Below are 24,319 nucleotides of genomic sequence, written 5' to 3'. Positions count from 1 at the left end.
CAACAATAAATTCAACAAAGCATGTAGAGACTAAGAAAAAAAAATGTCTTCAGATAAAGGTTGCTGCCAGTCATGTTTTTCTGCCAGCCCTTTGGAATGCCTGTTGGTTCACTGATGAGTCTCTGACCTCCTCTAAGGGCAAGAAGTCAGCCAGAGTGGCTGACCATATCAATTCATACCATTACTTTATAATTCATACTGCATATTTTTACATTGCTGCTGCAGTATGAAGGGTACACAGAGGAAATACTTTCAAATGCTCAGTGAAATAGTCTTAGTGCTAGAAATACTCTTACTGTTCCTTATTTCATGCCAGCTTAAGCCCAAGCCATCAATCAAAGCACAGTTTTCAGGCTGCAGGCACTCCCTGTTGGGAGCAGAAGTGCCCCTTTGGTGTGCCCAGATTTACATTCCTGTTTGCAAGGCTCCCTCCGATGCTCTGCCACAGTCCCCAGAGCTGCCGTGGCCGTGCTCTTCCTCACTGTACAAAAACATGACCAGGAGGGGAAAGGGCTGAGTCAGCTCTGCTGGCATGTTGCTGCCAGCCCTGAGGAAGGTCTTCCAGCATTCCAGGGGTACCATCACATGTTTATTTTGTAATCAGAGCTCCCAGCATTTTGTGGGCAAGATTTTTTTTTTTTCAGATTAAATTGCATCCATTGGCCTGTTTAAAAACAGTATTAATAGCAAATGGAATATTTTGTTTATAACCAAGCACTCAACCTCCCCACCCAACATACTAGCATTCCTTAAAAAAACAAAAAAGAAACCCAAATAATTTCACAAAAATACCAAATTATAAAAAAAATTATAAAAGGTACACATAACCCGGGGCCAAAACCTATCCAGCCCAAAGTTTGGTGAGACTTCCTGCTGTCCACTCCCATCTCCAGCATTACCAGAAGCCATCTGACACTTGGATTCTCTACCTGGAACCTGTTTCGAGCCCACTGGCTCACACTTTGCAATCTTCTTTGTGTTGTGTTATCCAAAGTGTAAGTAGTCACAGGGGAAAAAACGAAATAACATATCTCAACAGTTTTATTTGTTCCCTTCTGAAAATAAGTGTTTTCATTGTCCCAGGAGTCATTAGCTGACTATAAAACTGACAGAAAAGTAAACTATTTTGTTCAAACACATTACTATGTTTCATAGATTTTTTTCTGACTCAGTTATTCCTCACTAATTATGAGTGCAATCTAATAAACTCATCTGCCTTCTAGCTTCCAGAGAAAGAAAAGTATTTCCATAGAGGATTCTTACTTGTTTCGACCAAAAAAAAAAAAAAAAAACACTGAAATCTTCCATTTGAAAAGGATTATCTTTGAACATTCTTTCCAGTTTCTATTCTGGCAAGCTATCATTTCTTTTTTTCAACATAGTTAACTAATTTAGGTTTGTATGTTTTAGTAATGAAAGAAACCCGTTTTCTCTAAGTTCCTAGAGAATTTCACATTGTTTTGTTTTATACTTCACACTTTTTATTTTAGATGATCAAGAGAAAAGATCAGAACCTGTAGTCTTACAAAATATTTGTATTTCACATGAAAAATTTGGTAGAACACACTTTTTGTCTCAAAATGCACGGGATTCCTCATCTGCTATTTTTAAATTAAAATCTTTTATGACTTGAGTCATTCATATTTCCCCTCTCCTGCACCATTATAATGTGCAAAATAGTCCAGTAATAGAACATCTGTACAAAATTGTGCATGATGCATACATCCACTGAAAATGTGAAAAAGCAAGCAAACTGCTTTATACTGTTAAAATAAACTACAGAGCAACAGAAGTCAAAGGGTAATTTCATGTGATCTGTCTTGATGCATCTTAATTCTAATTTAGTAAAGTACTTGAATACTTTTACACTTAATTTCTTTGAGACATCATGATTCTACTACATCAATATTCTGATGCATGGTTTTGCTGTGCTGCAAACAGTGTATTATCAATAATATGATGCATAGGCAAAAATTCAGTTCCATGTTCTTTAATTCACTAATAACACTATAACTCATTTTTCTCTCTCCTTTGTGATTTTATTTTTATGGTGTCATAGCATGTTTCACTTTAATATCTACAATTGCAACATTTTAATTTGTTGAGTTTTGCCTTAACACTCAGTAAAGTTGGTTTCATTGGAGTTAGTTCAGCTGTTAGTTCATCTGTTATTTGGAGAAAAAAATGTAATTCTGTAGCTGTACTGTTCTGCAAGTTAACATCCACTACTTCTATTTCAGTATGTATTCTGTTGATAAATCAATAATTTTATATACTTTACCACAATAAAAGAGTAATTATGAACAGATAGTAAACTCTTAATCCCACACCTTTTTTAATACAGACAAAACTAGTAAAAATAACCTACAGGAAGAGGGGTATCTGCTGACACAACCTTAATACAAACTTGCAATGTCTGTCTCATGATGAATGCGTCTTGGTTTAAAAAAAGAAGAAAACATTTGAAAGATATGTTCAAAACATTCATAAGCCTCTTTTAATTATTCTCCAAAAAGAAAAACTTACTTCAATGCTGTATGGAGCAAGCCTTAAAAAAAAAAATTGAAAGTCAGTTTTTCAGGACTTACTTAAATTATATAGGTCAAAAATCACCTGAACTTTGCTCAAATCATATTGCTTCTTATTTATTTATTTAATTATTTTCTTTGGCTAAATGGAGAAATATGTTAGTGCTCTTCCAAAAGTAAAGGAAATACAGGGACTATTAGTCAGATAATAGGCCACATTCCTTTGTGAACACGGTAGGCATTGATACTTCTGAAAATACAGATCCACTGGGCTAAAACAAAAAAAAAAAAGGCATTAGAAAACCTTTATTCTTTCTTCTGGCTTAACATGCAAGCCACTAATCAAGCATTGCTGTGAACTTCATGTGAAAATCTGCCCCATTTGGAATTATTTAGATACCCATGCTGGTAGCCTCTGCAGAGCTGGAACCCCACTGCTGGTGCCAGGGCTGGTCACAAGGTGGCAGGGAACAAGGCCTTACTTTATATTTGTCAGTCTCACAGACTATTTCTTAATGTTAGGAATGTATTAGGTTGAGTGGACCTGAATTTGTAATGCAATTTACTTATCTTTCAAAATATAATAAATCATGTTTTGTATTATATTTATTAATGTGGATGAAGAAAATGGGTTTTGTTCTTTAATAATAAATCAAAAAGAAGTGCCAATAAAACCAACAAAACACAAAGTGAAACTACTTGTATTATTTCACAAATAATTAGAAAATTATTGCATCCTTTTCCACCCTCTAAATCCCCAATCAACATATCATGCCTAAAAATTATATTTCATCCAGCCTTGAACGCTTCCAGGGATGGAGCATCCACAACTTCTCTGTGCAACCTGTGCCTCACTACCCACACAAAAAATAATTTTTTTCTAATATCTAATCTAAACCTGCTCTCTTTCCATTTGAATTCATTCCCCCAAAACAATGTTACATTACAAAACAAAAAATTAAATTTATTTCAATCCAGTTAGCCACAGGAGCATAAGAATTTATGCAAGATTTATTTATTTCTGTCTTCTCAAATGACTGATTTTGTAAAAGCTTGAGTGTTTATTTCTTTATTTTACAGCAAGTCAATGAGAAAAAATTCTTCAGAAGCAAATGAAATAAAAACATGTTTTGAGTCCCCAGCTAGATACTGAAATTACCATTCTTACTTGAAAAAGTGTAATTTTTCTTAAAATAGTGTGTTCAGTGTTACTGAGTGGGTCATCTTTTGGTGAGATACTGTAGAAAGCCCACAAATGGTCAAGCCAAAAATAAGTAACTGAACTTTGTTGTTCTACACAACCATACAAAATGTATAACGGGAAGAGAAAACTAAAACCACAGAATCAAGTTTGAATGTGCTATTAAAACAGATTTATTGTCTATATTTCTTTTTAAAAAATCATGACATTTAACAACACTCAGAAAGCAGTTTTTACTACTAAGAGGTAGTTTTGTACACCTCATCACCACTTCTCTGAAAATAAACACTTTAGTAATTCAGCTATTTTCTGTAGTGAACAAGAATTCTAAAAGATTTTTTCATTAATTCAGAAGAATTGCCACTGTGGGTTAATTGCCCAAGGAATACAGCAACTGGAAGCAAACTTTTCAAGACATCATGACCAAGGCCAACACTCAGTCTTACCAAATATATTTATATGAGGCACACGATGAGACTCAGAGAAAGCCTTTGCTGCAAAAATGAAATTTTTTGTTTTGCCATACGAGCAGACAGAAGAAACCAACAGAAGGGAAAAAATATATCTCTTGTTCCAAAATTGAGATAATCCTCTAACTTGCAGACCATTGTCTTGAAGATAAAGCTGTTATGCGTAAAAATCCAGAGATGCCCCAGGTGCCAAAAAAAAACAGCAGCAAAACAACCCCTGCTTAATTTCATCCTTGTCACCTACAGGAAAAACACAAGGAATGCCACTGAAGCAGACAGACAGTAACTTCTCAAAACTGTGAGCTGACCTGGGGTGACCAAGGACTTCAACACCTCTGCACTGAAACTTGAGGGTATTGTTGATATCTTGCCTATCATATTCCTAACTGAAGTATTAAGCTGCCCAGGGATTTTCTGTTTGCCATCTCCAGGCTGTTGGCTTGACTCTACCCAGTCAGTCTCTCTGCTGAAGTTCTAAAAGTCGGCCCTGGTTGGTGTCTCTAGAATAGGGAAGAAAAATAGGGACCTGTTTTCTGTGGAGATCCAGCAGGTAAGGAAGCAAACAGGAAATTTAACTTTGTTCCAGTCAAGAAGCTGGATGTTTCTTTACTGCTCCTCCGGGGTCCTTGCCATGTCTTTGAGGCAGACACAGGGGAAGAAGTGGTGCTGGTGGGAGTGAATCAGCCCCTCAAGGCGTGTAATGATTTCATAGTCAGGAAGAGCCAGGCTGGCAATGTCGAGGCCCAGCATCCGCGAGACCACCTCTCGGAAATCTGCCAGCTGCAACAGCAAACAGAAGGGAATAAATCAAACAGGAAGCAAAGGAGATGTCAGGGAAAACATGTACATATAGGCATACATACAAACACAAGCACTTGTGTTATAAGTGCTAAATATAGACATATCAGCTGTTGCTAATACAGAGAGCAGTAGAGGACGGAAACAGCCCTTTGGGGCCTACATCAAATCACAAACCACAAACAGCTGAGATTTCAAGTATCTCAAACACAAAACAGTTCTCAAGTGTTTCTTCAGTATCTTTCACAGGCATATCTTCCCTGCTAACTCATCTCCAAAAACTGAGGAAAACATACTTTTACTTGACCCAGATGACCAAAAACTATACAAACTTGAAACTCTGGTGGGCACTTCCCAGAGCAGAAGCTGTTGCTTGTCCTTGACCATTATCTGCCACCTCTCCCCTCCACCCTGCATTTTCTTGAGAAAAAAGAAAGGAGGAAGTTGGAAGAAAGGTGGAAGTTTTTGGCACGTTCTGTGGTCTGACTTTGATTTGAATCAGGAAACAGCCCAAATTCAAGATGCAGCTTAAGAAAATGCTTGTTTTTCTTCTGTGCATAGCTGCTGAAAATGTCATAGGAATAGTATTTGGTAAAGTAATTAATTAAAGACACCAGCTTTCTCTCTGCAGTTCCAAATGGATAGACATCCACAAGTAGTTGTCACCACTGCTGATTTACTCTTCTCAACTCACAATATGTATCATTATCAGTCAAACTTCAAGGCCTCTTGAACAGACAATAAATTACACAGCCAAAATAACAAATGCCTTAATACTCCTTATCATCAACACATAAAAGAGGAAAATGTTACTTCTTGAGGAAATATGCTTTTATTGCTCTCTATTTGAATGCCAAATATGCTTTTATTGCTCTCTACTTGAATCCCCATTCCCAAGCATAAAAGAGACTCAAAATTCCACAAAATCATCAGCGCCATTAGGAAACTGGACTCATGTTCTAATGTGGCAACATCCTCACTCCACCAATCATGCCAAGGGCTAAGGATATGGAGAAGATAGACAGTCCTGAAATGTCTCCAACCCCAAGAACTCTGTGCAGAATTCTAAAGCAGTCAAGTCTGTGAGGAAAGGAGTTGGCAGCTTTCCTGAAAACAAGGTCTCAGTTTCCAAGACTTTGCCAAAGGCAGTTTATTTCAAACCCTGAGGAGCTGCCCTTGATTCAGAAATACAAATATGGAAACCAATAAAAAACAGATCTGAGGTCTGGAGTCCTCAGGACAGACATGGAACTGTTAGAACAGTTCCCAAGGAAAGCTGCAGAGATGATCAGAGACGAAGAGGCTGAGAGAGCTGGGTTTGTTCAACCTGGAGAAAAGAAGGCTCCAGGGAGAACTTATAACAACAGCCTTCCAGGACATAAAGGAGGGGCTTATTAAAAAAAAAAAAAAAGGAGAGCAACATTTTACACAAGCATATAGGGATAGGAAAAGGGAGAAGGGTTTTAAACAAAAAGACTTAGATTAGATATTAGGAAGAAGTTCTTTACTGGGAGGGTGGTGAGATACTGGAACAGGTTTGCCCAGGGAACCTGTGCTGTCCCATCCCTGGAAGTGTTCAAGGTCAGGCTGAATGGGATTTTGAACAATCTGGTCTAGTGGAAGGTGTCCCTGCCTGTGGGAGGTGTGTTGGAACTAGATTATCTTTAGGGTCCCTTCCAAGCCAACCCATTCCACGATTCTGTGATTTGAGAATTCAATCCCAGCTATCTGCATTACCAAGGCAGTGAGATGTCTTGGGTCAAATGCTGGAACAACACTACACGAAAACCCAAAGTTCCCATATATTATATTCTACACTAGTTCAGGAGGTCATTGATGCAGGGGTCTGGCAGTGCACTAGGCAAGTAGTATTTAGCAGAAGCTAAAAATTTTTTTAAAACATCTGGCTCACAGACAGGATAAGGAGGCAGCAAAGCTGGAATTTGTTTTCATACAGACTTTACACTGAAAGATCAAGGCAGCTCTCTGCAAAGATCCAGCCTTTGGCTGAAGGAGAGAAATAATAAAGACATCACTGAAGACTCAAACACAAAGGTAGGCTGCAGACAACAACACTCCTGCTAAATATTCTTTTTTGCACCTTCCATTCAATGAGTAAAATTATCAGAATTAAAAAACAGGAAATAAATCCAACTTAGAGCATTAACCCAAGACATTGGGGTTTGAGGAAGTAAAAAGCAGACGCTATACTTTATTTTCACACTGTAACTACAGGAGAGTAGAAGGGGTTTTATTCCAACAGAAAGAGAACAAAAAGAAAAGTCCAAAGAATATTGCAAAATATTCAAGTGGCTTGAAACCCCTTGGATTCAGACGGTAAAAAGCCAACATTTGTATTTGTGCTTTTAGCACAATATTCAATGTATGACTCCATGGAATAATTTCCTGCATATAATTAACATTTTCTTCTCTGTGACAGATGCTTTGTTTCCTCATGAGATGTATGAAGAAGTAAAATCTTCCTTTGACATTTCTAACCTTTGTTATAAAACAAAACAGTGCTAAAGATTTCCAGGAGAAAAAAAATTCCCATGTTCTTGGTCTTTTCTTCATGTAAATAAAAAAAAAATTTCTAGGCTAATTTTCTGAAATAGCATTCTTAAATTTCATCCAGAGTCATTGTTAAGGCCAATATATGCCATAAAATTTTTAGCTGGGAAATCTAATAAAGTTCTAGATGTTTTCTGTATTCTTCAGCATTCTTTGAATTTATGGCCTATACACAGCTACACAGTAACATAGCCTCGTTGAATCATTCAGGTTGGAAAAGACCTTTAAGATTATCAAGTCCAACTCCTAACCTGCATTGCCAAGTCCATCACTAAACCATGTCTAGGTGTCTTTTAAATACCTTTAGGACTGGTGACTTAACCACTCCCCTGAGCAACTTGTTCCTCTGTCTGATTACACCTTCAGTGAATAAATTTTGCTTAATGTCCAGTGTAAACTCCCTCCCCCACAGCACAACTTGAGGCTGCTTCCTTTCATCCTATCACTTAGTCTGGTTGCATCTCTTACAACTGGCAAGGAGAAAGTGCAAGAGACAGATGTGTGACAAACAAAAGGAAACAGATGAGAAGTTGGTAAGTTTTATACCTAAGATATTGGAAAAAGACGTATCTTAAGAGAGATACTAGGATTTTACAGCATTTTAATACTTCTCTAAAAGGTGATGTAATATTTTGTGATGAAAAGAAGAAAATAATGCCTGTATTTATTCTTCTCTTGCAAAACTTAACTTGCAGAATAGCTTTGCAATTATAACTGTCACTGTGGCTCACAATTGTGAGCTAAAATTTCCTTGTTTGATAATGTTTGGAACAGTTTAAAGCACAGCTGGGTAGCTGCTCCACTACACCATTTTCCTACACTATAAGGGCTCTGGTCAAATACCTATACACCTACCTGTCTCTCTCTTTTTGCTAGTTCTGCAAGGGTTGTTTTAAGCACCTTCATTTCACTGGTGACTTCTTCTAACATATTTTTGGTTTTTTCTTTATCTTCAGTAGCTTTACGCTCTTTTAAAAGAAGTTCTGATTTGGCAGATCTAAGTTGTTTCTCAGCTTTTGCTTTCATTCTTTCCAATTTGTCTTGAGATTTACTGAGTTCCTCTATTGTTCTGTTCTGCTCCAAAGTTTTGATCTGCAGTAAGATAAGGAAGTGTTAAATTTGCCATACTTTTTCATCTAACTTCAGTGAACAATAAAAATATCAGGAATGATCACGAATAAGCATTTTAGTGTGGTTTCTTTTGGGTTCTTCATTAAATCATCACACATACACGTGAACTGAAAATTTATTGAAGGATACTGGCCTATTTCAACAAAATTAACAAAAATATTTTTCCTTCAAAGACAGTTATTTCTCCATAGGTTTTGTGAAAAGAAGTATCTGGACAGAAAAGAAAATCCACAGTGAGGGTTCACTCTCTTCCAGCCCCTGGAAAAATAGTACTAAAAAGAGTTGTCAAAGGTTTTGCTGGTAAAAATGGTTCAGTGGGAACATGTGCATAGTTGTATATTTCACTCCATCTGCCACAAGACACAAAGTCACATAAAATCAATCTTCCTTTCTCCTAGTGGTGGCAAGATATCAATGGCTGCAAACTACTACTTGTATTCACCTAAGAAAAATAAGGTAATTATTACTACTGCAATGTAATGAAACATAGAAACAATTAAAATAGGATCTTGCCTGTTATATTCCCCCCATACTAATCAGAATATATATTAATTGCTTCTGTAAGCAACTCATGGAAAAATACATGACAGTCATGCCAATAGGAAAGAAAGAGATGCATATATTATATTTTTCCTATACTAGCCCGAAAATTTACGTTGGGCTTTGCAGGTGCTACTAGGCATAAAAAGACAAATTTTAAACTACCCAAGACATTGTAATATTATATTTGCTTTTGCCACCTAGATTTGAGCAGTTGTCCGTGAACACATTAAATGTAAATGAAGTCCAGCTGTTTACAACTGGAATAGAAAAATGGATAGAAGTACAAATGTAATCTTTTAACTCACCTTCAGTTCACTGGTTTCAGACAGCTTGGCTTTGAGATCAGTATTTGTTTCCCTTGCCAGATCAAGCTGCTTCTGTAGCCTTTCTATCATCTTATGTAACTTTCTGACAGTGAGATTGGCCTCATCCCTTTCCACAGCTAAGGCAGCCCTTACTTGCTTCTCTTCTTCCAGCTGGGTTATTTTCTGACGCAGAAGGTTCATGTGTAGCTCTTTGCTTTCAAGCTTTTCTTTCTGAGCTTTCAACTTGATTTCCAGACACAAGCACATTTGAAAAAATAAATGTGAGAGACTATGGTACTACATAGTCACAAATTTAATCCTCATGTTGCATTTATAACCTGAACTCCTTTTCGTCTCTTGAAAACTTTGTGAAGAAGTATCAACATATATACACTAACTTGATATTCCTTGTATTACCAATTTATTGTGCTTATCGTTTTAAACCTTAAACAGACCCAATTCCCAGCTCTATACCAGACTGACAAGCCTAAACCCAAAAGTTTTCCCTATGTCAGAACAGGATGACAGAGGGCTGCTTGACCAAATTTGAACAGACACATTCCTGTAGGAACATCCGAATGAAAGAACAGTTCTTGTTGGAAATGTTGCAATTCTAGGTGAGGTGCAACCAAGACCCTACTGGTTTCTAGACAAGTTTGTGTAATGTAGCTCCCTCCTTGGTAGATCACTTTAGATTTAAATATTAATGGCAGTTGTTTACAGAACTATAAATGTGTATTAAAAAGTGGACAAATATACAGATAAACATCCATAACTTCATAGTTTTTTTCTTAAGTTGTGAAAAGCAGTATCATGTTCAACCAACTGGTGGGTTTATTATTTCAATATGCAGCCTTTTTGCACAGTTTGCAAACATTCACTATCTTCTGTTTATGTCATGGATATCTTTGAAATTCCTTGCACGTATACACTCTGCTGCCTCTAGCAAGCCACTACAGAAACATAGCCATATGTTTAAATTTGAATGGTATATCTTTTTTGTATACCTTCCTTCTGAGGCTGTATGCCACAGTCTTGTTCTCAACCACTGCATCCCCTTCCAGTTTCACCAACTGCTCTACCCGGGCCAGAATCACATCCATAGTCATATCAAATCCAACTTCTGCTGCTAGACTATCCAGCTTCATCTTCTCATTAAGCTGCTCCAGAAATTTCAGATACTAAGATGTGGGAAAGTGAGCAGAAGAATAATAAAATTTCATTAAAAGTCATTAAGTACACTTTAAAAGCAATTCCACGTATAGAGGCAGCCATCTATATGTACAAGTACACTACAAGAAATAATACACCAAAGAGGTGCGATTGGGCACACTCCTGACAAAACTGAAAATTCTCCCTATATCCTTTTTTAGTCAGCACTTACTTTATTTCCTCTTACTTCTGGTGCAAATCATTATATTTGCAAAGAACCAACAAAATAAATAAAATTTTTTTAAAAAATTAAAAAAAAAAAACAAAACACGAACAAACCACTTTCACCATTTGTTCATTACAACATTACCACTGGTTTTGCTTTATGATATTTCTGATTCAAAAGAATTTAAAACAGCGGCAGAAGAGGAAAGCACTGCAGTTATTCATTGACAGAAAAAAAATCGCAAAAAAAGATTTCTTCATTGCAGTAAAATCTAGATAATAATTTAAGAATCTAGGGCCACATGTTATTCACAGAGGAAGAAAAGCAGAAGAAACAGCTCCTTTTTCTGATTCTCTCCCAATGTGATGGATGCTTCATTCAAAAAAGTCATTTTATCATAGTCTAAGGCAAAACAAATAGCGCAAAACTGTTGATTCCTCTAAGCATTAATCCCGGCCTGGCAACATGCTGCAACTTTGCTTTTTGTAGGTGTAGTGTTTGGCTTTCCAGGTACTATGTCATTTTTCAAACTCTTTGGTACATGAATGAGTTACAGGCTAACAGTGTGTTCATTCAAACAATTAGACAAAAGAAACCTAGTAGTCATGATTGTCTAATAATATAAAAGAATCAAAGACTACAAGATCTTGAGAAATTGCAGACCAGATAATTTTTTAGAGAAAGACATAGAGATGAGAGAAATTTTAATATCAGAGAATAATTGAAGGACTTCTGATGGGGTATTGACAGGAACTTCTTTTAAGCTTTTTAAACTGGTTTTGGCATGTGGCTTGGGTTTAGGGTTTTTTTTCACTAGGTGGATTTTTGGGGGTGGGGGTTTTTTGTTTGTTTAGTTTCACAGTAATGGACTTGGAACTCAAAAGCTTAGCTACATCTTCCAACTGCAATTGTTGGTCAGAGAAAAGGTATCATTACTCCCTACATGACGTCTGACTCTGCTATTTCACATTACTCGCAGTGCTCCAGTAGACCAATGCCATACAATGAGCTGTGTCTCTGCCTTTAGTGACTTCTATTCAAAAGTAAATAATGTGTGCAACTACTTTTTGTTTCTCAAGCTTCAAACCATCCTGCATCAGGTCTCCAGTTAATATTTCCTCTTCCAAGTGCTTCAGTTGATCATGGAAATTCTCAGAACATTTTTCAGCTTTCTTGCTCCTCTCTAGGGCTTCATGGTGCAATCTGGTCTGGTTTTCCAAAGCTTTAGTCAATTTAGCTATTTGTGTTTCAAGCTGAGATACCATCTAGGGAGCAAGCAAACCAACAAAGCATATGGGGTTACGTGGGAAATGCTAGAAAGATATGAATGACAAATCAACAAATTATTAAAAATAGGGCAATATATCTATCTTTAAAATACATGCATTTAAAAAGTCAAAAAGAAAAATCTGTAACCACCAGCAAAAAATTGCAGAAGTGGAGACACACAAAAGTGAACAGCAGATATTATAAATAAGTCAAATGACTAAAAAGTATGGTTATATATTAAAAAAACAATTCAGATATTTTGTATGGATACAAAGTAATTCAGACAGAAAATTTCCAAAGATGTGGGCACAGCAGCAATACCTGGCAGTCAGCTATCATTCCTTGAAATAAGCCAAAGAAATCACTATTCTATTGAGGAGTTGATTAGAAAAAGCATGTAAGTTATTTATAAAATACATGCAGCATGTAGGGGAGAATGTAGATATGGATAATTAAGTCTCAGAGGAGTGTTTCCCAACTGGTAACTGTTAAGCAGTGTTCAAAAGATTGTCCTTTAAAAAATACTAGTAATAATTATTTCTGTAATCTAACCAGAGCCCAAGGATAAAATGATAAAATCTCAAAACAAGCAGCTAGAAAAATTTTGAAAAAAATTTATAATTCTCTCTTAACTTTACAACACCTGCACATAATGTAATGGATTTTAAGTTGTAAACTATTTATAAATTAAATGCTTTAAAGTATATGGTTATACGACTGCCAAATACTGAAAGGCAGTACTATACACTAAGTTGCTTGTTTCCCTCTGTATTCTTCTTACTGTCATATAATTATTTGGTCGCATAGTTAACTACAGTGCATTTGAAACTCAGTGTTCAGACACTCATCTCCAAGCAACCTCTTAATTTTAAGCATCTTTTTGGTTCCTGTTAGTAAAATTAATAGTAAGTACATGTAGCTCTCATTAATTTTAATGGCACTTTAACTTTAATGGCAATTTTAAAGGTTTCCAACTCAAACTGCAATTAAATACAGTTTGCCCATAACTTGCTTAAAAACACTGAGAAATTGCTGATGCTCAGGCAGTAGACAACACTTAACAATAATAAATCTGCAAGAACCCACAAACATATTTTATGCTGTTTTTCATTTCACATCACCCACCAGGAACAAGAATTTCAGTAACTTGGTCCCCCACAGATGTGCTACTGCCAGGGAACCTAGAGCCCTTTTATCAGGCTGCAGAGGGGTTTTCCATGCTTCAAAGATGCATAAACATGAGAAAGTTAAGGACTATACCACAGAAGCAGAGCAGAAGCTGTCATTTTATCATCCTGGGGCATCCTGGTGTATCCCATCCTTGGCTTAGGGACAGCCCACAAGGTAGGCATTTCCTAAAGCAATGTTGCAGCCTTTTTACCTACCCATGCCTAATCCATCATCTTATAAAGGCTGCATTTTTGGTCCTGCAGTTCTGACCTCCACAAATTCTCATTCCTATGACTAATGCAGCTTGATCAGTCAACCTGCAAAATAAAGCCCCCTTTCCTGCTTTTTGTTTTAATGTGGCTACTGGATAATTTCAGATTACAGCCATTTTACATGTGACACAAAGCAGGGTATGAGTGTGAATCTGCAGGAGGGTAGCAGAGCTCTGCAGAGGTATCTCTGCAGGCTGGATCAATGGGCTGATGCCAATGTATGAAGTTGAACAAAGCAAAGTGCCAGTTCCAAGTACCAGGTCCTACCTTCGAGTCGCAACATTGCTGTAGGCTGGGCAGAGTGGCTGGAAAGTTGTGTGGTGGAAAAGGATGTGTGGGTGCTGGTCAACAGTTGGCTGAAACTGAGCCAACAATGTGCCCAGGTAGGCAAGAAGACCAATGGCACAGGTTTTGGTTTTGGTTTTCTTTAAGTACTTCACCAAAATACACAGAATATTTTCAAGAACTATTTCCAGCCCTGGACAGAATACAAAATCATTTGCTGTCATTAAAAACTATCACATCAGCAGGAGATGTTAGAATTTCAAAATCTGGCAAGAATATTAAAGGTGGTTTTCAGTGGCTCACTGAAAGCAGCTTTGGATTTAGTATGTGACTTTTAATTATATAAAATTATATAAATAGTTCTCACTGACAAAATTAATAAATTGTAAGCAAGCAAGTGAGAAACTTCAGTGCAGTGTCAAGATACTGACATTGGTCATGCTGCATTCTGATTCACCTTTCTCTTGAGCTGTCCCTTCTCTATCTATACATTCAAACACACCTTTGCAAACCACCAGCCCAAATGCCTCAAGCCACAGCCTTCATTTTACTTTCTTTGGATGCTGAATAATATTTAGCTGTAAGTGTAAAAACACATATTTATTTTTAGGTGCAGGTTTTGAGGATTGGAGGGAAAGAAGTTGCCTATGGCAACTCACCAATTATATTTGCTTTGAGAAAGAAGTCAGTTCTTGAAGTCACCATTGTAGCAGCAAATCCCTACTTGTTCACAGGTTTTACTAAATCATAGCAACCAGCCACCTTTGATGTCTGCTGGCACAGAAACCAAATTTCAATGTTTTAACTGAAAGACCATTCCAAGTCTTTTATTATTAACATCATTTATTATTAATTTAATTTCTGAACTCTTCCTGCTTAGTAAAACATAGATGCTTTTCCCCTATTACCTTAAATCTATAGGCAACGAAATTAAAGGTTTCTGTAATTTCAAAACCTAAGCAGAAAGAAGCAACACTCTTATCAGATGAATAAAATTAAACAGAAACCAAAGAGAATAAATACACACATTGGGCAAGTGCGATAGTGGCTGACTTACTATTTCTTTATTCTCCTCTTTGCAATTTATTTCTTGGATCCTCTCCAAAATGGCCTTCTCAGAAGGTTTACCTATTGCAGATCTACAGCTGAGAAGGGTAGCAATTTCTTCTTTAAAAGCTTCTAAAGAGCTCCGAGCAGCCCTGGCCTCTTCTCTGCTACTCTTCAAGTTTGCATCTAACTCACTGGAAGATTTCTTCAGATTGTGCAGCTCTTGCTTTGAGATGTCCAAAGCTTTCTGGTTAAGAGTCAGTCTCTCTTGGAGGGTTCTGATTTCCATCTCTAAACTCTGCCTCTTTATTATAGCACTGTCAAGATCCTAAAGTGCATTAAAAAATTAAACAAGATTTTAAAAATCAGTTAGAAACCCTCTCCACAACACACAAATTAAGGAATCTTAACTCAGGAGCAGGTACTGCAGACAGAAACTACAACCCATATTCTTATTTACTCAGCATCAGGGTCTCATAGGGGAACTGCCACTGAAATTGATGAAAACCTGAAGTCTGCTGTAATTACACTGAAACCTAACCTCTTATATTGGTTTGTAAAAAGGAATACATAAATAAAATTTCCAGGTGAATGAAACCAAATTTTTTATTGTAAAACTATTGAAATCTTACTTTTTCCATCCAGATAATATGGCCTGAAAAAGAAGCAGTGAAAAAGATGTATCACAAATAAAGTCAAAGTAACTACAACTGAGAGGGAAAGGGTAGGTTAGAATAGAATATTTCAGTTGGAAGGGAGCTACAGTGATGATCAACTCCAACTGCCTGACAATTCAGAGCTGACCAAAACTATAGACATAATATCCCTGAATATGGTGGTAAGAGGTGATCTCTGTGATCAGTTAATCTGAATGCAACAAAGATTCCTGAGACTATTCACAGAAATGAGAAGTGAGGAACCAGACAAATCAAGGCATGGTTGGGAAAGAATAAAATATAGCCAATACATATGTGTCTATATCAGTTATATATAAATATTGACATAATTGGTCAGAGCAGACAGAGAGAATTGTGCATCCTGACCCATGACACCAAAACAAATCATGACAGAAAAAAAAAAAAAACACCTAAACATAAAGTACTGTGTGTCTCTCCTTTCCCAACAATACCAATATTAAGAGTGCTTACGCATACATATACAAGAAAAATATTTGCAGCAAGACCAATTAAAAGTACAGCAAAGACTAGGTCTTCATTTCTCAGGCCATTTTCTGATTGGTAAGAACAAACAGGAAAGAATATTATTTCACACATGACACAAAAGGAAAGAATAATATTTTACCCATGACACAAAATTACTACAGAGGATTGGATTTTTCTGGAGGTCTCAGTGGTAAGTAGAAGCTCAGTAAGTGGACTGATATGAGTTAAGATTGTGCACACTGGAGTTAAAGAACTGTTCCTGGAGCAGTTATGAATGTCATGGTTACTCAAGGGCCTCTCTGGGTCTGCATGTGCTTGCAGTGGAGCATAGGATGTAATTCGTATTAATGGAATACCTGCCAATCAAGCAGTTAAATCTGGGAGCATTTCTGTAGATCAGCAGGGAGGGTGGCAAAAAATAAGGAGTTTGGAGAGCACTTTTAGAAAATAAAATATAAAAATATGATACTAAAAATACTAAAATTTTTAATAGCTACAGAAAGGCAAACATGCAAAGACATAAATAAAAACAACCCCTGTTATTTAGGAAATTATTTGTTATTACACATTTCTCAAGTAATTTTAGAATTGTTTTAGAAACAAATGTTGGCCTGATTCCTTGCCAATTTCTCTTTTTTATTCTAGACAAGTCCTATTAATACAAAATTCCCACCTGCACTCAGAACTACATTATGGTAATTACAGCAAAGAATAAAGAGTCATTTACTTCAATTACAGTTTTCAGCAGTGTGTATTTTTCCTTTCAGAAAGGCAGTGCTAAAATGGTTTGCCAGTACTAGGGAGCTTACCTAATCACCATCTTGTAAAATTGTGAACATCTGAAAACAAACATAGTTTATTAAAACATCAAGGTCTAAAATTAAGAAGTACAAGCCACCAAACAGTGGCTGGGAAACTGCCTGGCATCAAAGCACCTGGGGGTGCTGGTGACAGCAGCTGAGCATGAGCCAGCTGTGCCCAGGTAGCCAAGAAGGCCAATGGCATCCTGCCCTGGATCAGCAATGGTGTGGCCAGCAGGAGCAGGGCAGGGATTGTCCCCCTGTTCTCAGCACTGGTGAGGCTGTGCCTTGAATCCTGTCATCAGTTCTGGGCCCCTCACTACAGGGAGGACATTGAGGGGCTGGAGCGTGTCCAGAGAAGGGCAACGGAGCTGGGGAAGGGTCTGGAGCACAAGTCTGATGAGGAGGATCTGGAGGAGCTGGGAGTGTTTAGACTGGAGGAGGCTTAAGGGAGACCTTATCACTCTCTACAACTGCCTGAAAGGAGGCTGGAGCCAGGTAGGGGTCAACTTCTTCTCCCAGTTAAGAAGCATAGGAAATGGCCTTGAATTGTGGCAAGGGAGGCTTAGATTGGACATTATAATATTATGAAATATTAGGAAATTAGGACTATAACTAGGAAAATATTCCTCATCAAAAGGGCTGTGAAGTACTGGAACAGGCTGCCCAGGGGTGGTGGAGTCACCAGCTCTGGATATATACTTAGGGATATACAGGATATTACGATACAGGATACTGTATACAGGATACTTAGAGACATGGTTTAATGGCAAGTTTGGCAGTGCTGGGTAAACAGTTGGTCTCCACGAACTTACAGATCTTTTCCAGTCTAAATTCCATTATTTTATTAATACTGACACCCCAATCAGCAGCATGCTCTCAATAGACTAAAGTCAACTACATATACATATACAAAAAAGACCCCACATTACATTAACAGTAATAATAAGGTATTAAAAGAATGCAGGTGTTATCTAGATCAATTCTTACACCAGCTGCACCTCCAGTTACTACTGTTATACCATAAGGCTTGTAAGCTAGTTTGCTCTTATCTCCTGTCTCCTCAAATGATTCAATCTGGAAATATCTGTGATGCCTGCTGAAACCTGTCTCTAATATGTATTTTCTTAATGGCATCTTATAAACAAAAATGAAAAACAAAAAATCCAGGTTCTGAGAAATTTCCTGTATTTATCTGTTGGTACAAGAAAAACCTAAAATCATTTGACTGTCTCTCCTACAATCTAAGTATTTGGGTATATTCAAAATGTAGCCATGTTTCTCAAGTTCAATCAAATGCCTTAAATAAAGTTTTCATATTTTAATTAACTCTTTTCACAAAATGTATTTATTTTACTATGTTTATATTAATTAGAAACTACTTAGATCTATTTTGTTCATTAACATAAAAATATAAGCAAATATTGAATACTGAAGAGTATTTTATTGGTTAATTTTTCATCAGTAGTAAATGCAGATGTATTTGTATTAATTAAAATTGCTTGTGTACATTCCAAGTATGTTCTTTAAAGATTTTGCACAGTACACATCTTTGCAAAACAAATGTTTAAAATAACACTTCAGGTTGAACCATCAGCAAAGATGTGAAACAGAACAAGACAGTTTAGTACTTCTTGTGGTTCATCTGTGACAATGCTGTATTTTAATTAATGCAGAAGCATATATGCATTCTCTTCTATGTCTTAGATAAATACCATACAGGAATTTATTAAATATAAAAAAGAAATTTGGTTAGAGTAAGTAAGACATCTTAGAGGACCTACAGACACTCTCAAATAATGTTGTCATTCTCTAATTATGATTATCATAATCAATAATCACTCTCTGAAAATACAGAAAGAAAGCTTAGGTATTCTGATTCTCAGTCTAAAAATCTAGGCAGGATTTAAATGGTGTTTTTTATCAAATGCAAATTTGATATCCAATGTAGCCATAATAAATGTATGCACAATATTTACAGATTTCTAGAAGCAAAATCTTGCAATATTCTATCAGAAACATGAGAAATTCAGAAATAAATAGAAGAACACATTCAGAAATAAATAAAAATAATAAATTAGGGAAAAAAGAGCTTCTTGAATTGCTTTTTTTTTACTTTTATTAGTCTCAGGAATTATTGGCTTTTATTCTTTGCTCCTTGATATCATCATGCAGTGAGACTGAAAGGGGATCAGATAAAATGATTGTTTACTTGTTAATGTTCCTCAAACTGCAACAAATACTCAAGTATCAAACATGCTAAAGAATATTTTAAATATATTAACCTTAAAATTTAGTTAACTGACTTTCATTTTATTCAGTAAGAACAGGAAGCTACTTCCTCCCGGGACATTAAAAAAAAAGCACCTGATCAAGAGAAGAAATTCCTAGAATTCCTAAGCAATGGGAGTGGAAAACTACCTGGCAGTTAAAACAGGCAATTAAAAAAAATTCAGAGGGGTAGCAGGGAACAATGTGGTGGCCCAATCTTGGTGGAAATGACTGACAGAACAATGTGATGGTCTCTATACACTTAGGAAGAATTTAAAGAGAAAATTGGGGGAAATGGGCTGCCATCTCCATCTGAAGATGGCCAAAATATTTGGCCCTGAGAGCTGTTGGCACAGGCAGGCAAGAGTCACTTGCTGGGTAAATTCAGCTACAGGCAATTCCATTAAGTCCAGAAAACAGCCCAGAAACACACAGCCAAGTATGAGTCTTCTGGCACAGGAGGAGTATGGATTTCTGCTTCTCACCTTGACAGAGGAACATGTCACAACACATTCAGCTCCGTTCATGTGCTCACACTGTGCAGTATGAAGTACATGGTGAAGTCACACTGACTTCTGCCACTGGGGCCCCTCCTGTAACCGAGCCAGACACCCATCAAGGGAACAGGGGATTCCACACTTCACACTTTACATGTGAGGACTTAAAGCATTTTTTGTTTTTTACTTTCTTTTTCAATACTGAACTACTTCCTACTCCTTTGTGAACACAAAACCTTCTCAACAAATTTACTCAGTGTCTGCAAATGTAAGTCGCTAAACTGAAATTGCACTGGAGGAATCTGCAGCCTCTATGCAGATGGGGTTTTTCAAAGGCAATGCTTTTGAAAGGCAATGCCAATAATTTAGAAAAATATTTCTCTAAAATTGGTTAAATAAATTATCTATTTGGCCCATGCAAAATAATGATAGGAAAATATTTTTCAGAAAATAGCTCAGCTTGGTAAATGTTTTGGCAGTCAGAGCAATCTTGAAAAACAAGTGACAAATGGAGCCCTGATCTTGGTTTAAAACATCTCCTGATTCTGACTTACTGAGAAAACTACACTCTGTTCTTCCTCACACACCTGTGTTTGAAGTGAAGCATGAAAACAAAATGTTCTCAAAAAGAAGCGGTTTAAGTTTTTGGTGCAGGCTCTCTCAGTTCCAGTGAGTCTTAAAAATTGTACACAGCTTGGTAAGAATTATTTTCAGCAGTAAGAAAAATTTATTACCCTTGTGGTACTTAAATTTATCTTCCCCACAAATTCTTTCTTTTCCTGAGCAGGCTGCCAGCTATTTCTCATCTCCTAAGTATTTTGCTTACAACCAAATCAGAACACTATATCCTTTAAAGTGTATGGTGGGTGTCTCTTCTTCAGGAAAAGAGGAATGCCAGAGATGGGGAAAATGCTGTATTACTTTGGAAAACTCACTTGCACAAGGTTGTCTTTATGTTCAAAATTCCTACAAATTCAATCACACACCACTCAGCTACCTATTTGGCAGTCTAAGTTTCTTATTTTCTCACGTTCTGGCCATCAGCTTTAACTGCCCTGTTTCACCTGCACGAAATCTTCATTCTGGCTTCATTAAACTGCTTCCTTTCCATAGACATGACTCAAAGTGTAAAGCAAAAAGGAAAATTGCCACAGAAATGCACTTTGCTCATCCATCCTTTGAAATATACAGTCTCTTAATGGGGAGTTCTCCTGGAGCAATTCAATCCTTTAATCACATCCATTTCCTTCACAAATCATAGCTAGGTGAATTTGAACTACTTGACTTACAACTTAACTTGCATTTCTCATTTGGCCATCCTTCCTGCTACACAGATTTCCTCTAAGGCTTCCCAACAGTGAAACTTCTTGCTTTCCTGCAAGAGCCATCCTATTGCTACAACTTTTGGGCTATGAGTCAATTATTATGAAATACAAATTTATAATGCAGTGAAAAGATAATCTAGCATGTATGGAAGCCAAGACACTTAACCTGCCAATGATTTAAGAGAAAAAATAGAGTCCAATCAATTCCTTTCAATTTCTCATTAGAATTTTTTTAAAACTGAGTCAAAAAGTTCTCAGAAAACTTGCAGTATCAAATAAATATTATTTTAGAAAGCATTTTTTCACCACTTCATACTTGTGCCTCAGAAATTAACAATATACACATTCATTTATTTACATGTTTGTGCAAGCACAGAGGTTACAACACTAGGAAGAAAGCAAAACCAGAAATTTGCAAACAACATTGAAAGCCATCAAATCTATCTCAGATCTATTTTACAAAATGTTATTGTTTAATCTTCATATCTCACTTTCAAAAAGTTGAAAATAACCTTAGAAAAATGTCCGTTTTAGGAAGGACCCTAATCAACAATTTTTTCGGAAACATCTTTTTTCATGCAATTCCTATTGAAAATTAATTTGAAATTTCAAGAAAAACATTTGAAAACCAGACAAGCATACAAGCCATGCAATTATGTACCTTGCTAAGTTTATCCATGTCTTGGTAATATCCTGCTGCCTTTTTTTGCTCCTTGGCCACTTCTGAAACTAGTCTCATGATAGTTTCTCTGTTAGCTTTAGACTCCATCTCATGGACATTCACAGCTTCTTGAAGAGCAGCAATCTGGTCTTTTAGTGTCACATTTTCTTTGCATATTTCAGAGACCTTGAGAAATAAATCAAGTATTAGTAGCTTCTTAAAAGCTCTTAAAAATTAAAAATATTCATCCCAGTTATACCTGCTCCTAATCATGCCAACAAGGACTCGGTGTTTCTGACCCCTAGGTCAGACTTAAAATTGCACTCTACTGCTCCTTTAGAAAAAGAGTAAAAGACAGTTAAAATCATAGAATTATATTCTCACTATAAACCCCCACCTTAGCATAATGTGATACAGATTTACTTCCACACAGACTTTATGATCTATTAAACAGGTGGAGAGCTACTGCTGCTGCATATCCATGCTTGACGGGAGGCAGGTCAGAAAAGAGACCAAGCAGCTCCTTCATGTGAAAAGCAAACCCTTCCTGCCTGGCTTGGTAGGATGTATGCCTTTCATTTGGAACAAGAAAGCTGCAATTCATGCTCAAAACTTTTTAAGCACCAGAGGTTTGAGTTAGTAACAGATATTTCATAAGCACATTCAAGGACAGGGCCAAATACCTGGTGTGCTGCCATTATGAACAGCCAACTCCTTGGAAAAAGGAGTCTTTTCCAGGAGGATTCTAGGGCTGTTTGGGTATGCTATGATATTTCCAATCAGTGGAATAGATGAATGGGTGCACTTCAAAGAGTGAGCAAAAAATTTACCCTGATTCCTACTGGCAAGACATTTGTTAAGAATAAAACAAATCAATTCTGTCTTAAATAAAACCATAATGTGGAAAAGAAACTAAATAGATGTGCCAAGACCTCAGAAAAACTAGTTGCTAAGGTTTCCTGAGGCACAGCTTTCAGCACAAATTAGATTTCCCAACTAGATTTATTACTACACTGTTAAAAGACATGCAAATATGTTTTTTTTTAATCTCTCATTATTAACTTATTAATTATTAAAGCATGCAAAAGTACATCTTGTGTGACAACGTTCCTTAGAGCATCCATTAAAATTTCAATGTGTTTGCAATATTATGTAATATTATGAGGGCGTACACTCACTGTGATACATACCTAGATAATCTTGATTTATTACAACTGTAATCCTACAATGACATGAACATAATGAAATAAAATTTCCCCAAATATCTATTGTGCTCCAAAGTGAAGAAAAATAGAGATCAAAGAGTGGACAGAAGACGAATCAAATGCATAAAATTAGAATAAAATTACTTTCAGAAGCATTGATAGATGCTAAAAGAATATACAAACAACTTTCTTTTCCTAAATGAAAGCTTAGTTTTTGGAATTTCAGAAGCATTATGAAGAGAAATTATAAATTTTTATTATTAAGTCTCAGAAACACCACAAAGTTATTTACAGCATTTTATTGTAAGGACACAGTAAGGGGTGTTTTGGGGATGCCACTTCAGGTGTTTTTATTTAATGGTATGTCAGCTCAAGATAAGAGATAAGCTCTAGTGCTACAGTTTACACATCACCTTTTGGCCCCCACATTAATGTTTTAAGGAAAGATTATAACCAATATTTAATCAAGGCTGTATGTGAGAACTACAGGCTGAACAATTATTTATGCAGATAAGAGCAGACTTAGTTCACTGGGACATATTAGTCTTCAGCACCTTTAAATATTAGCCCAGTACAAAAAAAAAAATCTGCCTTTAGATGATAGCACTGTCTGCAAGCCATAATTAAATACAAGGATCTCTATCTCTATTATTTGCTTTACTTCTGTGACAACTAAATATTTTTCTATTAAATCACTGCAGAGAAATAGTTCCCAACACAATCACCTTTGATGGTAAATGTTCTTGTGGTTTCTCTTTTTCTCTGATGTCTACGTCCAAGAATCCAGAAAGATGTGTAAGGAGCTCTTCATAGTTTTTGCTGATTTTAGAAGCTTGAGTCATGTTTTCTTCACATTCATTCAAATATTTACTAATCAGACAGAAAAGAAATATACCCATCAGGATGAATGTTTCCTGAAAAAAAAAATCCAAGCAAAATACATTGCCCCAAGACTATTGCTAGCTTCTGCATACCGCCAAATGAATTTTTAAAATTACATTTATTTCTCTATATCTTTTGTTAATACATATAAATTTTGCTGTTGCCTCATTTGTAAGCATTTCTTCATCATTGTTTTTCATTAACACTTTAAAAATCTTCTATTATCCCAATCTCATTCTCAGCACAAAATCTGAATAAAACACAAGAACCAAGTGATACGAATAAATAGTGCCCTCAAGATACTACAAGTAGAAAATGCAAGCAAAAGCTTAGAAAATAAGTGGGGGGAGGGAGGGGGAGAGAGTGATCAACTCTGAGCAAAAATATGTGAAAAGCATTTCACATCCCCTCTCTCTAAAGAAGCTGACGGAGATGATTAACAAACTTCAAGTAAAGAGAAGTCTTTCTGGAGCAATGGAAGTGCAAGACATCCAGAGTATCCATGAAGGGAAGTTTACCAGCAGAAGCAGACATGGGAGACACCACT

General features: G+C 36.4%; 1 protein-coding gene across 1 annotated transcript in view; it reads right to left on the bottom strand.

Annotated features, from left to right (window-relative positions):
* Positions 1-3,878: 3,878 nt before the first annotated feature.
* Positions 3,879-24,319, bottom strand: part of LOC100232427 (coiled-coil domain-containing protein 170) — a 47,284-nt gene continuing 26,843 nt past the window's right edge. Inside the window, 8 exon segments of the mRNA XM_072926942.1 lie at positions 3,879-4,979; positions 8,424-8,660; positions 9,548-9,790; positions 10,555-10,728; positions 11,990-12,190; positions 14,979-15,296; positions 21,686-21,871; positions 23,616-23,760. Of these exon segments, the coding sequence (XP_072783043.1) occupies positions 4,674-4,979; positions 8,424-8,660; positions 9,548-9,790; positions 10,555-10,728; positions 11,990-12,190; positions 14,979-15,296; positions 21,686-21,871; positions 23,616-23,760 (1,810 nt within the window). The 3' untranslated portion in view covers positions 3,879-4,673.

This window comes from Taeniopygia guttata, chromosome 3 (assembly GCF_048771995.1).
Source record: "Taeniopygia guttata chromosome 3, bTaeGut7.mat, whole genome shotgun sequence".
Taxonomy (NCBI): domain Eukaryota; kingdom Metazoa; phylum Chordata; class Aves; order Passeriformes; family Estrildidae; genus Taeniopygia; species Taeniopygia guttata.
This window is presented reverse-complemented; position numbering and strand designations above follow the sequence as displayed.